At 36.4% G+C, this 12,550-nt stretch overlaps 1 protein-coding gene across 9 annotated transcripts; it reads right to left on the reverse strand.

Annotated features, from left to right (window-relative positions):
* Window positions 1–1,267: 1,267 nt before the first annotated feature.
* Window positions 1,268–12,321, reverse strand: LOC114288711 (uncharacterized). 9 transcript variants are annotated; one of them, XM_082872814.1, is made up of 7 exons: window positions 11,981–12,269; window positions 10,061–10,096; window positions 9,736–9,961; window positions 9,453–9,525; window positions 8,530–8,639; window positions 1,818–2,088; window positions 1,268–1,597 (listed from the first exon to the last, which is right to left on the reverse strand). In XM_082872814.1, the coding sequence occupies exons 3-6, from the start codon at window positions 9,913–9,915 to the stop codon at window positions 1,849–1,851; spliced, it is 603 nt and encodes a 200-aa protein (XP_082728940.1). In that variant the 5' UTR covers window positions 9,916–9,961; window positions 10,061–10,096; window positions 11,981–12,269; the 3' UTR covers window positions 1,268–1,597; window positions 1,818–1,848. The 9 variants fall into 9 exon arrangements, 8 of the variants coding, with proteins under 8 accessions (XP_082728940.1, XP_082728945.1, XP_082728947.1 ...); XM_082872819.1 differs by having other exon boundaries at window positions 9,462–9,525; window positions 11,981–12,201; XM_082872821.1 differs by lacking the exon at window positions 11,981–12,269 and adding an exon at window positions 11,891–11,945 and having other exon boundaries at window positions 9,462–9,525.
* Window positions 12,322–12,550: the final 229 nt, after the last annotated feature.

The following is a 12,550-nucleotide window of genomic DNA, read 5'->3' on the forward strand; positions in this document are numbered from 1 at the left end:
CCATTAATCTGATAAATTGGCCGACTCCAGGGATCTAGTTGATCTGAAAGAACCAAGAAAAAGAGTATTTTTGATGTTTCTAATGTGCTTTTGAGCACTTTCAAGTTGTTTAATAAATGTATTAAAAAAGAACAAGTTTGATGATTTTTTTGATACATCTTACATCATAGGTAATGGACTCAACTTTAGACAACTTAGTGAAATGCAAAGATTCTACTAAACTGGACTATAGTTTCCTTTTCTATGATCACAATGAAGCACCTAACTTTGTGCCCTGACAAACAATTGTCCAAACTGATTAGGGTTTAGGAGGTTTTTAAACACATTTCATAAATTACACTACAATAAATATATACCGAGTCATGAAAAACACTAGCTACCCTTTTGAGGGGCTGAAGGAATCAACGGATATTATATTTTCCAAAGAATTAAAGCAAATGTCGAAAAGTTCATTGTGGAAGACTCCTGCAAATAGCATCCAAATATCAAGCCAACCCTGAACATGAGCAGTCAAAGCGACCATTAGGACTACAACCCTTATACTAGGCCGAAAAAACAAAATTATTCTTAAATCTCAATCAAATAAAGGGCTACAGCTCAAGTCCAAAATTCAAAGACCCATTCTATCAACCTGTCTATATGTATATAAATCAAACTTATTAAGCTCCCGGCGCACACAATTTCTACCACAAGTCCCTAAACCTATTAGAGGACCCCTCCCCACATTTTTTTCCACCTCTTTCTCATATCTCTTCCATCACTCTTCCGTCCTCTGACCCTCCCCCTCTCAAACCTTCCTCAAAAAAATCTCATTATATCTTTAGGCATTCTTGCTTTGGATTTGGTCAACCAGCCCAACCGGCTAGATCGGAACAGCTCAAATTACTCAACACCCAAAATAAAGGTGTCCATCTTAAACCCCAAAAAGGTTAGGGCTGCCCCTATCTTGTAAGCAAATCTAGTGCAACCTCGGTTAAAAAAATCCAGTTCAACGCAAACTGACCTCCCGACAAATTTTGTTTTATGAGAATGCCCAGCTTCAGAACCCTGTCAGACTATATATTCAACTGATAGCACTGGCACAGTATTCATGAAATTTAAATTCAACGTAAAACCGACACTTCATGAACTTGGCTTTTAAAAGCCCCCTTCAGAACCATAACCCTCCTATTTCATAATGCAGTCAATACATTACCATAGCAGGACAAAGTCATGTTTAACAAACAAATTTCAGTTGAAATGAAGAACATCACAAGTTAAAGATGTATTTGTTAGCTAATTTAAGAGGTTTGATTAGAAGAAGCCTTTGCTAACAAAAGCAACTACAGCCTCAAAAACTGTGGATGCAGGGACTCGAAAGCCAACTAGTCTAGACCAATTGAAATTACAAAAAAAGAAAAAAAAAAGAAAAAGACGATAGTCTATGCTGAAATCTCTATCCCAATAAACATGATATCACAACCAAAACCAGACAAATGGGTCAAAAAGTCTAGTTACTTCTTCATGCCCAACCCTTTTTTCTTTCCCCAATGTGAAGCCAAAATGTTAGTAGTTTACTTCCCACCAATAGCATCCTAAGAATAAAGGCCCATACCACCTGCGAAAAAAAGAAACCACCAATGAGGCACGAAAAAAAAACCAAAAGAATGGAAGGGGATAAAACAAGAAATCAACTCCTCATTTCCAAAATAATTAGCCTGGAGTGAAACATAACACATAACAATGGGGGAAAAAGGCATATCTCAGTTGTTGGAGTGAAATGGCATAATCAAGATCTACTTCCAAATATATAAGAGAGAAAGAGAGAGTAAACTCACAAAATTTGGCACCAAAGGATATGAGCCTCCTTTAGTCACTGGAGGGAAGGTAGATCCTGAAGGTGTCTTTCACTTTAATTTTTCGCCTACAGGTTGGGCATTTGTTTTGAGCTGCTATTGCCGCATAAATGCACATTTTACAGAAAATGTGACCGCACTTGGTTGATGTTTCTTCAACAAATGGGCCCATGCAAACTGGGCAACTGAAGCCGGGAGCCTTTGGTGGGGGAACACTCTGGGACACTCCTGGAGCTTCAGAAACATTTTTACTCTACCATTGGACAGTCCAATGTTATCCAGTGGTTTCAGATACAGCGTTAGAGATTCCCAAACACTCGTAAAACACAATAATAAAGGCCAAAATATGCAATAAGTATTCTAACATTTGATTTTTCGTCAAATAAAACAAAAGCGATGCTTCACTGTTGTGGATGCTTTAGAAGGACACAAAACCAAATCATGTCTGTCTGCTTCAATAATGCAAATATGTAATGACAAATTTGTTGCAATCTAACCTTCACATCTAGCATGCTTAAACAATAATAGCAATTAAAAAAAAGAACAGGAAAATATCTTAGGAAACAAGTAGGGCTAAGCTAGAGTGCATATATTGATACATAGGACATTAATATTGTCCTTAAAGAGAGCTTCCTAGGAAAATATCTTAGGAAACAACACCATTGCCAATTAGCATAAGGTTGCAGAATATTGCAGATTTGATTCATTCCACATGTGGGGTTTGACTGTAGCTAAACTTCAATTTTTGGACTATAAATCTTTTATATTGCTATGCTCTTTTTTATATACAGAATAATTTCTTTTTATGCAACTAACCTTTTCCAAAATAAAAATTCCTTCATGTTGTGCATGAACATACTCTGAAGCACCTTAATATCACGCATGACAAGGAATGAGATGTTTCAACTAGCAAGATCCAAAAATTGCAGATCTTGATTTGGATTTGGCTTTTAAGGTGGATATTTATTGTCTGCAAATTTTGGCATTCCAGTAAATGCTCCTTATGGAGACAATTTGTTTAGCAATAGGATCATTTGGTTCATAGACAATGAACAAAATCTCATTGCACTTTTTCAAGTAAAAGAAAACGTTTTCCCCTTGCAGCATTTGATGCAAAACATCAAAAAATGAACGAAATTCCAGTATATCCACCGAAAAATTTGGATACACGGGAATAAACAAAAAAAAGAGCTGGGTCAACACAAATCAAGAAATTTTAACAAAAGTCATTTTCGATTTCCCATTCCTTCCAAAAGACAAGAGAATATTGGTTTGAAAACGAAGGAAACATCTCAAATATTAAAACATGTTTGTACTTGCCATTTTATGATGTTCTATAAAAAGGTAAAAGCTTTATGAAAGGGACTATAATTTATTCTAAAGGTAAAAAAACTTTATGAAAAGGACTACAGTTTATTCTAAAGAAGTTTTACCTAAAAGGGAGCAATTTTTACACCTAAGCAGTTACATAGCAGGTCAAACTCAATAATCAATTTTTCCCTCTCTCTTGAAATACTTCACAAGACATGCATGAAAAAACTTTTCAAATGGATTCCAGAAGGTATGTGAAAAGAACTAGTATGGGTATCATCTTGCAGTGGATCAGTGCACTTGTCCAAAACTAAATTGGTGCACAAGATTTAACCCATCAGATGGAGAATGAGAAGGAAATGGATGAACAACAAATTAGAGAATAGGAATCTCTTTCGGAATTTAAACTTTTTTTAGAATTTTATCAGCATTGAGATTTGTTCAGAACTTTTAGTTATTTTAGGATTTGGCTTCTATATTTTTCTGTTTCCTTATTGGACAGTGTGTCTATTATATATAGACCAATTGTGTATGGAAAACTCATGTTTACCTTTGATATTGTGAATAACATTGAATTGAGAGTTTTGTAATTGTTTAGTGTTAAAATAGATGTATAAAAGAAATAGAGAATTGTATTATTGATTAATGTTATATTTATTACAATGATTCATGATTCCTATATATAGAAGAGGGTGAGTGTGTAGTAGGTAAGAAGTAGGTGAAGTGGAGGTGGTAGTGGTGTAGTGGGTTAGGTTTAGTGGAGTAGGTGAGGTGGTAGTGGTGTAGTGGGTTAGGTTTAGTGGATGAAGTAGGTGATAGGTTTTAACAGCCCCCCGCAAACTCAAGGGGGATAGGAACTAACCAACTTGAGTTTGGAGAGAGTAACAAAACAAGAAAATACATAAAAATAAAAGAGGATAGGAGACACTGTATGGTCGTGTCAGACCATTGGTGAAGACACTGGATGGTGGTGTCATAACGTTGTAGAGGACACTGTATGGGGGTGTCATAACGTTGTAGAGGACACTGTATGGTGGTGTCATAACGGTGTAGAGGACACTGGATGGCGGTGTCAGACCGATGTAGAAAACAGTTTATGGGGTCATGTCGGACCGTTGTAGCAGACAATGTTGTGACAGTTGTTGTGACAATTTACGGAGTCTTGCTAGACCCTTGTAGAAACTAACCGGAATCAATGTCGGGACAGTTTACAGAGTCTTGTCGGACCCATAAAGGAGCTAACCGGAATCAATGTCGGGACAGTTTACAGAGTCTTGTCGGACCCATGAAGGAGCTAACCGGAATCAATGTCGGGACAGTTTACAGAGTCTTGTTGGACCCCTAAAAAATCGCACCCTCAAAAGGTGTGCCCAATTTTTCAAAAGGCGTGCCATCAAAAGGCGTGCCCAATCCATAAAAAAACGTGCCATCAAAATACGTGCCCAATCCATAAAAAAGCGTGCCATCAAAAGTTGCGCCCTCAAAAGGCGCGCCCACTTCATCAAAAGTCGTGCCCGACAGAAAGCGTCGAGCCATCAAAAGGTGAGCCGGAGACGCGGCGAGGCACGTGAGCGACAGAGCGGCGTGTCGGCCGCGTCGTCAGTGTCAATATAAACCAATGCGGAGGCGGAGGTTGTGCAAACCAGTCTGAAACCGCCGAAAATCCTTTGAAAAAACTCTTCCGTTTCTGAGAAAGAGATTCTGGAACACTCTGTTGCCATTCTGTAACCAACCTTTCTCTGAAACACTCAGCAACCCATAACATGGCCTCGTCTTCCCGTTCAGCTACCCAGAATATGGCCTCTTCGTCCCGTGGTCTGCTCACTCTTTTTCCCGACCTCAACGAGTCAACAAGAGAGATAACTGGTGCGGTGGCACTGGAACCTCAACCAAGCGCCCCGGAGTTTGCTCCGTTGAACTTTCCTATGCGGTCTGTGGAGCAAAGAATGGCAGTGCAGTCGGATGTGGAGGCCAATCAGTATACATTGAAGTCATGTGTGGAAACCATGACTGCGGTTACAAATTTGTCGAACCGGCTGTAGAGTAGGACAAATGAGGTGCAACAGTTAAATGCCCAGCTGGCTCTGCTCCAACGCATGTATAAGGATGCGCGAGCAGAGATAAGTGTGCTAAAGGCGGAAAACAAGGAGCTGAAGCGGAAGGCCACCGTGATGTTCCGATTTGGAGGGCCGCCATATGCTGCAGTGGAGGAGCAGGGAGTAGTGATCATGCCCAGTGGAGTGGGAAACACGGAGGCAACACTGGCAAGGGCCGCCCAGGACGGAGGCAAGAAGAAAAGACCGGCGGCAAAGTAGAGAAGAAAAAATCCCGCCTGTGGATGAGGTTGTTTGTTTTTTTTTTTTTTTTTTTTTTTTTTTTTTTTTGATGTAAAAGTGTGATCGGGGTGGATCCCCTGGGATGAATAAAAGGACGTTAAGTTTGGTGTGCAGTGCATCTGCGTCGTTGTGTTTTTTTTTTTTTTTTTTTTTTTTTGGTGGAAAAAAAGAATAATAATAAGAAATAAAATGAAGTGGGGGATAAAGGTGAAGAAAAATTTCGGAAGGTTAAAGTAATAAAAAATAAAATAAGGGAAAGAAGGTAATTGGTGTACAAAACAGTGTGTGGTTCGTGTCCTTGTCAAAAGAGGGAATAAAATAAATATAAAAAACTATGAGTGGGGAACAAGAGTGGGTGGAAAGAAGGAAATAAAAGAAAAACATAAAGAAATGGAGTGGGTGTGGCGTATGATAATACTGTCAGATGTAAGAATGACATAGATCCAATAATTTAATTAATCGATAAAGCAGCAACTAAAGGTGGTGAAAAAAAAAAATAATAATAATAATAATAAAAGAAAGGTGCACATGGGTTGGAAAAGTGAAGAAAGGAGAGAGAGAACAGCCTGATTCGGATCTGGGTCTTTGTTTGTTTTTGGTATTTTGTTTGCATTGTTCTGGGTCCAAGACCAGTGACCAAGGTTTTAAAAAGCGGCCGCAACCGTTACGTAACGCCGTTACGTAACGGTTTTGGCGGTTACCGCCACCCGTTACGGCCGCTTTTGCAGTGTGATTGAGATTCACAGGTGTGTTGGCCGTAGCGGCTACTGTAGTAGTCGTAGCGGTGCCGTAACAGTCGTAACGGCCTGTTAAGCACCGTTACGTAACGGTTCCAAACTGTTTCTTTCGAAAAAATACAAAAAAAAACTGAAAATAGGAGAAGAGGGATAGAGAGAAGAGGGAAGATAAAGAGAGAAAATGGAGGAGCAAGAGATAGAGAGAGAGAAGAGGGAAGATAAAGAGAGAAAATGGAAGAGCAAGAGATAGAGAGAGAGAAGAGGGAAGATGAAGAACATGTTATTGATTTGTGTGTGTCTATATATATATTGTTTGAAAATAATAATAATAATAATAATAAGTGTGATCACTATCTATTTGGCTTTGTTAAAATATGTATATATATATATATATTTAGGCTCTTATTTATTCTCTTACTTTTGTCATTGTTTATCTTATATATAATAGTTAGTGATTGATTTTTTGTATAATATAAAATCATTAATTATTAAAATAAAATGTAAAAAACTCAGTTTATAGTGATTTAAAAATATGAAATATATTGGATCATACTTAAAAAATTACAAAAATTGATCAATATTTATTTTTAACCCAATAAATATGATCATGGAAAAAAAATATGCGTATCTATAAGTTTTTTTCAAATTGTGCAAAAAATAAAAAAATTCACGGTTCCGGTTACCGAAACAGTTACACTACGGCCTTTACACCCCGCAACCGCAACCGCGTCACCGCCACCGTTACGGCGACCGCAACCGCTTTTCAGAACTTTGCCAGTGACTGTCTCGTACACAGCCGAGATAGACCGCCGCCGGAACCGGAGGCCTCTCTGCTCCCAACCTCACCGGAGTTGTTAAAATCGGAGGAGGTTCTGGGTGTGATGATAAATAAATAAGAAAAGAGGTTCTGCGATCTTAAGACGGTCCCCATCCTTGGCACCCACATAGGAAAAATTTTCAGGAAAACAGAGCATTTTTTGCACCGGCAGCAGCAGCTTCCTTGACAAGGCGAGAGCAGGTGGCGAAATTGGCGGCGAGATCGTTGATGGAGGTCATCTGAGCGGCGGCGACTCGGACTGAGTTGGCCATGGCTGACTCGTCGGCGACCGCGCGTAACTGTAGGGAACTGGAGTTGATTAATATTGGGGTTTGCCTTCAAGAAGGATACAGGTGACACCCGAGAAACCCCTGCTATTGATGTGTGCAAGGGGCTATTGGGGGACAAGGCTAGGTTGAGCATCTATGATCCACAGGTCACGGAGGACCAAATCCAGAGGGATCTTACAATGAACAAGTTTGGCTGGGACCATCCTCTCCACCTCCAGCCAATGAGTCCTACAACGAGTGGGATGTGTTCAAGAATCTGGATTACCAAAGGATATATGACAACATGCAGAAGCCAGCTCGACTCGCCGGTGAAGCCGTGGACGACGGCGACTATTCCGATGATTCAGTTATGGGATTCGTGGCAGCGGATGGAAGGTATGTGTAGAGGTCCGGCGGGCGGCCAAGGCGAGGCTGCCGCCCGCCGGTGAAGCAGACTGACTAGGTTGTTAACCTTGCTCTGATACCATGTTAAAATAGATGTATAAAAGAAATAGAGAATTGTATTATTGATTAATGTTATATTTATTACAATGATTCATGATTCCTATATATAGAAGAGGGTGAGTGTGTAGTAGGTAAGGAGTAGGTGAAGTGGAGGTGGTAGTGGTGTAGTGGGTTAGGTTTAGTGGAGTAGGTGAGGTGGTAGTGGTGTAGTGGGTTAGGTTTAGTGGATGAAGTAGGTGATAGGTTTTAACATTTAGCTTCTTTCTTTTTTTTTCATTGCTTATTCCAATTTCATTTATGATTCTGCATTACCATTTCATTCATGACCATTTGAAGATCTAGAAAAGATATGAAACTCTTTTGAGATGCACAGTGGTGGGCAGGTATGGAAGATAATAGATTTAAAATTCACAAGCAGAAAAAATCAGACGCTGACAGTTTTAATATCTAAGGTAAACCCAGTTACTACAACACTCGTAGACTTTATGGTAAGTTAAGTAGGCAGCAAATATCTAACAAGATTTATTAGTAGCCATTAGATGTAATTTCCAAGACCTTTTACACATTGAATATTGATGAAACGTGCAAGACAAGTTACTATTAATTTCTTAGCATGGTGTAAAATAATATGATACCATCTTAACTCCATTATATTTAAATTAGGAAGAAAATGAGACAACAACCAAAGCAACGTACTTTCAAAAAATACTACTTAATCAGGAAAAAAACAATAGCATAACCAGAAGGTAGCCATAACACCTTGGTTTTTTCATTGTTTTCCAAGTTTACGCAGCAGTCACTATCGACACTTGTATGTTTTGGTGAACCTCTTCTGCGACGGTTGTTGCTTCCAAGAAACGATCTCGATTCTGTAATGCCAATTTAAGGGCTGGCATAAGTAAGTATCCCCCAGAGGTTTTAAGAAACAAGGTACACAAGATATTAATATTCCTTCAGCAAAGAAAGTAAATAAAACAAGCCTAATAGCCTGCCTTTGCATAAAAGGAGTGAGAAAGAAGGACCTCCTAAAGCATCATACTCCCAGGGTATAAAATTTGGAATTTAACTTGGGCTCTCTAGGGTGACAAGAATGTACTTGGAAACCTCATTCAACCAACACAAACCTTAAGTATTATCCTAATAATTGAGTTAATTACACCAAGACTCTTTCAACGATTAGTAAATATCATTTTACTCCTCTCATCTATGAGCCCGTACTTATTGACCCCCCTCAACTATAAAAACCTTACAACTGCCCCCTCATGGAGAAAGTTTGGAGGGGGTGAAAGTGAAATTGATACATTTTTATAGTTGAAGGGGGTCAAAATGTACTAGTTCATAGATAATATCCACTAATAGTTGAGGAGGACTTCGTGTAAACAACCCTTTAAAAATTAATGTACCATAGATAGTACTTATACAGTCAGTTTGACAAATTAATTAAAGCACAAGTCATTAAAGAGTTAACATTAAAGGCAAATTAGTCAGTTGGTAATATGCTGGTCCAAGATTTTACGTAAGATTTCTTGCAAAATTTAGAAATATACAAGACTCTTGCTGCAAAATAAAGGCTTTGCGCAAGAATTACAAATCACCATCGCCTAAATAACAATATTCTTTATAATTTTAAGCTTCAAAATTCCATAACCATAAAAAGAGAGGGAAACATAATTGCCAAGAACCTGAACAACCTCTTTGAAAATCACTTTCAGCATCAATCACCTCTATCACCCCACGGTTCCTTCTAGCCTTAGCCTAAGATGAGGTTAAAAAGGCAAACCAATAAACTTAAAGACCAGGTAAACTGATAAGAAAAGCAACTAGCATAATAATAAGGGTCACAGAGATTGTGCATTCTTTATTGCACTCACTTTCATGCAGAATGTACAATCTTTTTAAGACTCTTAACGTGTACCCCAATGGCACACATTAACAAAATCTTAATAATAATGTAAGATTCCATACCTCAGCAAAGCTTCTTGGGGAGCATATGACAACTTCATCATCATCAGACTCAAGCTCGGTTGTTGTTTGTATTTGTGACAGTCTAGTGTCCCAAGGTAGCGCTAAGGAAAGACTGAGATCAATAGGCGGCACATTGTCAAGAGGTGAAGGCAGATTATTGAGATCTAAATCAAGCACCATTTTTTCCTCCAAGTCTCAATTCACCCTTCAGATGTTACCTCAGTCCCTGCATGTTTATAAAATAACTTTAGCTGTTTATTGCAGTCAGTTGGAACAGTTTCATAATAAGGATGGAAATTGGTTTTAAAAAAGTATGCCATCCTACTTTTTCAATTTTTTTTGTCAAATGCCCATCTCAATGCTGTGATGAAAAGAAAAAAAAAATATTTAGCAAACAATCTACATATTTAAAAATGCATTCATGTAATTGAGGAAAAAATTGTATTAGAATTTTAAAAACAATTTTCCTGGTTTTCATTACAAAACAAACATGTTTCAGAAAAAAAAAAAAAAAAAATCTTGAGTGAATTTTAGAAATATCAAATTAGAAGAAAACATAGATCACAAAGCAGAAAAATGAAGAACCATACAACAAAAAACAAATTATGACATCCCCATGTTCATTTTGCATGATCCTCATGTGCCACTACACCCTAAGAAGTACTGGATACAAACACAAGACACGAATATGGCACAATATGGACATGTCGACACAACAATATATATTTTTTATATTGACATGACATAGAAAGGACACAAAAACAAATACGTATATATTTTTATATTTATACAATAAAATATTACCTGTTTCTCATTTTCTGCATTGCCAATACATTTATATATTATTATATGACAATACTAAGAAATCATTTACCACACCCTACGTTTTGGAATAGAAGTGTGAACTAAAATCATAATATCTATTTTAAAAACTGCATTTATAAACAAATCATAAGACTTGGGCTTTAGGGCTCTTAAAATTAAAAAGTCTAATGGATCAGATAATGTTAATAGATATAAATCTACGTTATTTTTATTTTATTGTTAGATTTCAAAGTTATTTTCTTCAAACTTACAAGTTACATGTTTCGTGTTTGTCTAAGCAAGTATGTTAGGTTTCTGAAAATATTTTTAAAAAAATTAATAAAGACATGGTGGATGCATGTTCGACATAGACTTGCCACCTTCTTGAAACAGTGTCCGAGTTTCTAAGACCACACCAGTAGTTTCTGTCATGAACTTCATCAAATGGGATATGTCTTGCGTTAAATCAATTTTTTTATAGAACCCAATCATTATATTGTTTTGGATAATTTTAGAAGGTTTTAAAAGAGAAGTATTAGTGAAAGCAAAGAACTAAGCCCTGACTGGGTTTGTATTATCCTACACCTGAGCTAAATAAAATTCATAAGATCCTACAACTTTTCAGCTCAAGGAGTTGAGTTCTCAAATTTTGTGAACCAACATAGAGAAAGAGAGAATATAATAGAAAATATAGGTTCAGGGTTTAAAGAAAACAGTGAACATTTTTCATTTTTTAAATTTCAAATTAAATTCCAAAAAAAAAAAAAAATAAATAAATAGAAGTAATCTCGAAGTTTTGTAGAAAAATTTATGGAAGCACTATTTAAAATAAAATTTTAAAAAATAAAATAAAAATAAAAACTGCATGTAGAATCATTTTTTCATTTTCATTTTCCTCTTCTCTACAGAGTGAAAAAGGGGTTTAAAAAATAAATATTCAATATTATAAAAACATCATTTCTCACTTTCCACCAATTTCTCTGTAATTTACCCACTTGATTAACACTATATCACAAAATTAAATTAAATCTCTCTCAAACACAAACACAAACAGATTTGAAAAACCACAAACACATGAGAGTGAGGGATTAGAAACTAGCTCACATAGCTAGAACTATAAGTCGAACGATCAAAACACACTGATAAAACCCACAATCAATCATCGAAATTTTTTTTTTATAATAATAATAATAATAATAATAAACTATAAGATCAAAATCACTTAACAACCTACAAACAATCACAAGCAATTTCAACAGATTAATTGATTTGTCAAATCAAATCAAATCAAAACGAAAAACCCAAATACGTTTCGTATCAATGAATCAAGAGAGAGAAGATCATATCATACCTCTAGGTTTTCACGAAAGATGATTAAGACTCGCAATGATCGAATATATGCATTATGCATAAAGTGAGAAAACAGAAAGAGATTACTTACTTATAAGTGAAAGAAGAAAGAAGCAAACTTTCCTACGAAAATGTTTGTTTGGAAGGGAAATGCACGCTTCGACTTCCTTCCCAATTTGATATAATTTTTGTAACCATTTTCAATCAATTGCTGCCTTTCGATTATTCTTCTTCCGGGAAGGGAAAATAATATCGGGATTTGAAAATTTTCATTAAAATCATTCCATTATCGCTCTTATGTTTTTCTGATTTGGAAAAGAAAGTCTATTCATACATTTAGTAAGCTTTTCTTTTTTGTGTGATGAAAGTAGCACTTCATTTTTTCCCAAAATCTGTCTGTGTACTTCTTTGTCGTTTTATGTTTCTTTAAACCTATTTCTAGGGTTGTTTTGAACGATGCAAATAACTGTAATTTTTAAATTTTTTATAAAAAAAAAAATTGTAAAAAAATTAAAAGTTGATATGATTTAAAAAAAAAAAAAAGATAAAAAGTGTGTTATGTTAGAAGATGCCAAATAAATTATTGTTACTATTTTTTTAGGTTTATTTTGAGAAGTGCTAAAAAATATATATATGTATATATACACTACTAGTTTCCTGT

The sequence above is a fragment of the Camellia sinensis genome, chromosome 6, assembly GCF_055761805.1.
Source record: "Camellia sinensis isolate YWXY chromosome 6, ASM5576180v1, whole genome shotgun sequence".
Classification (NCBI taxonomy): domain Eukaryota; kingdom Viridiplantae; phylum Streptophyta; class Magnoliopsida; order Ericales; family Theaceae; genus Camellia; species Camellia sinensis.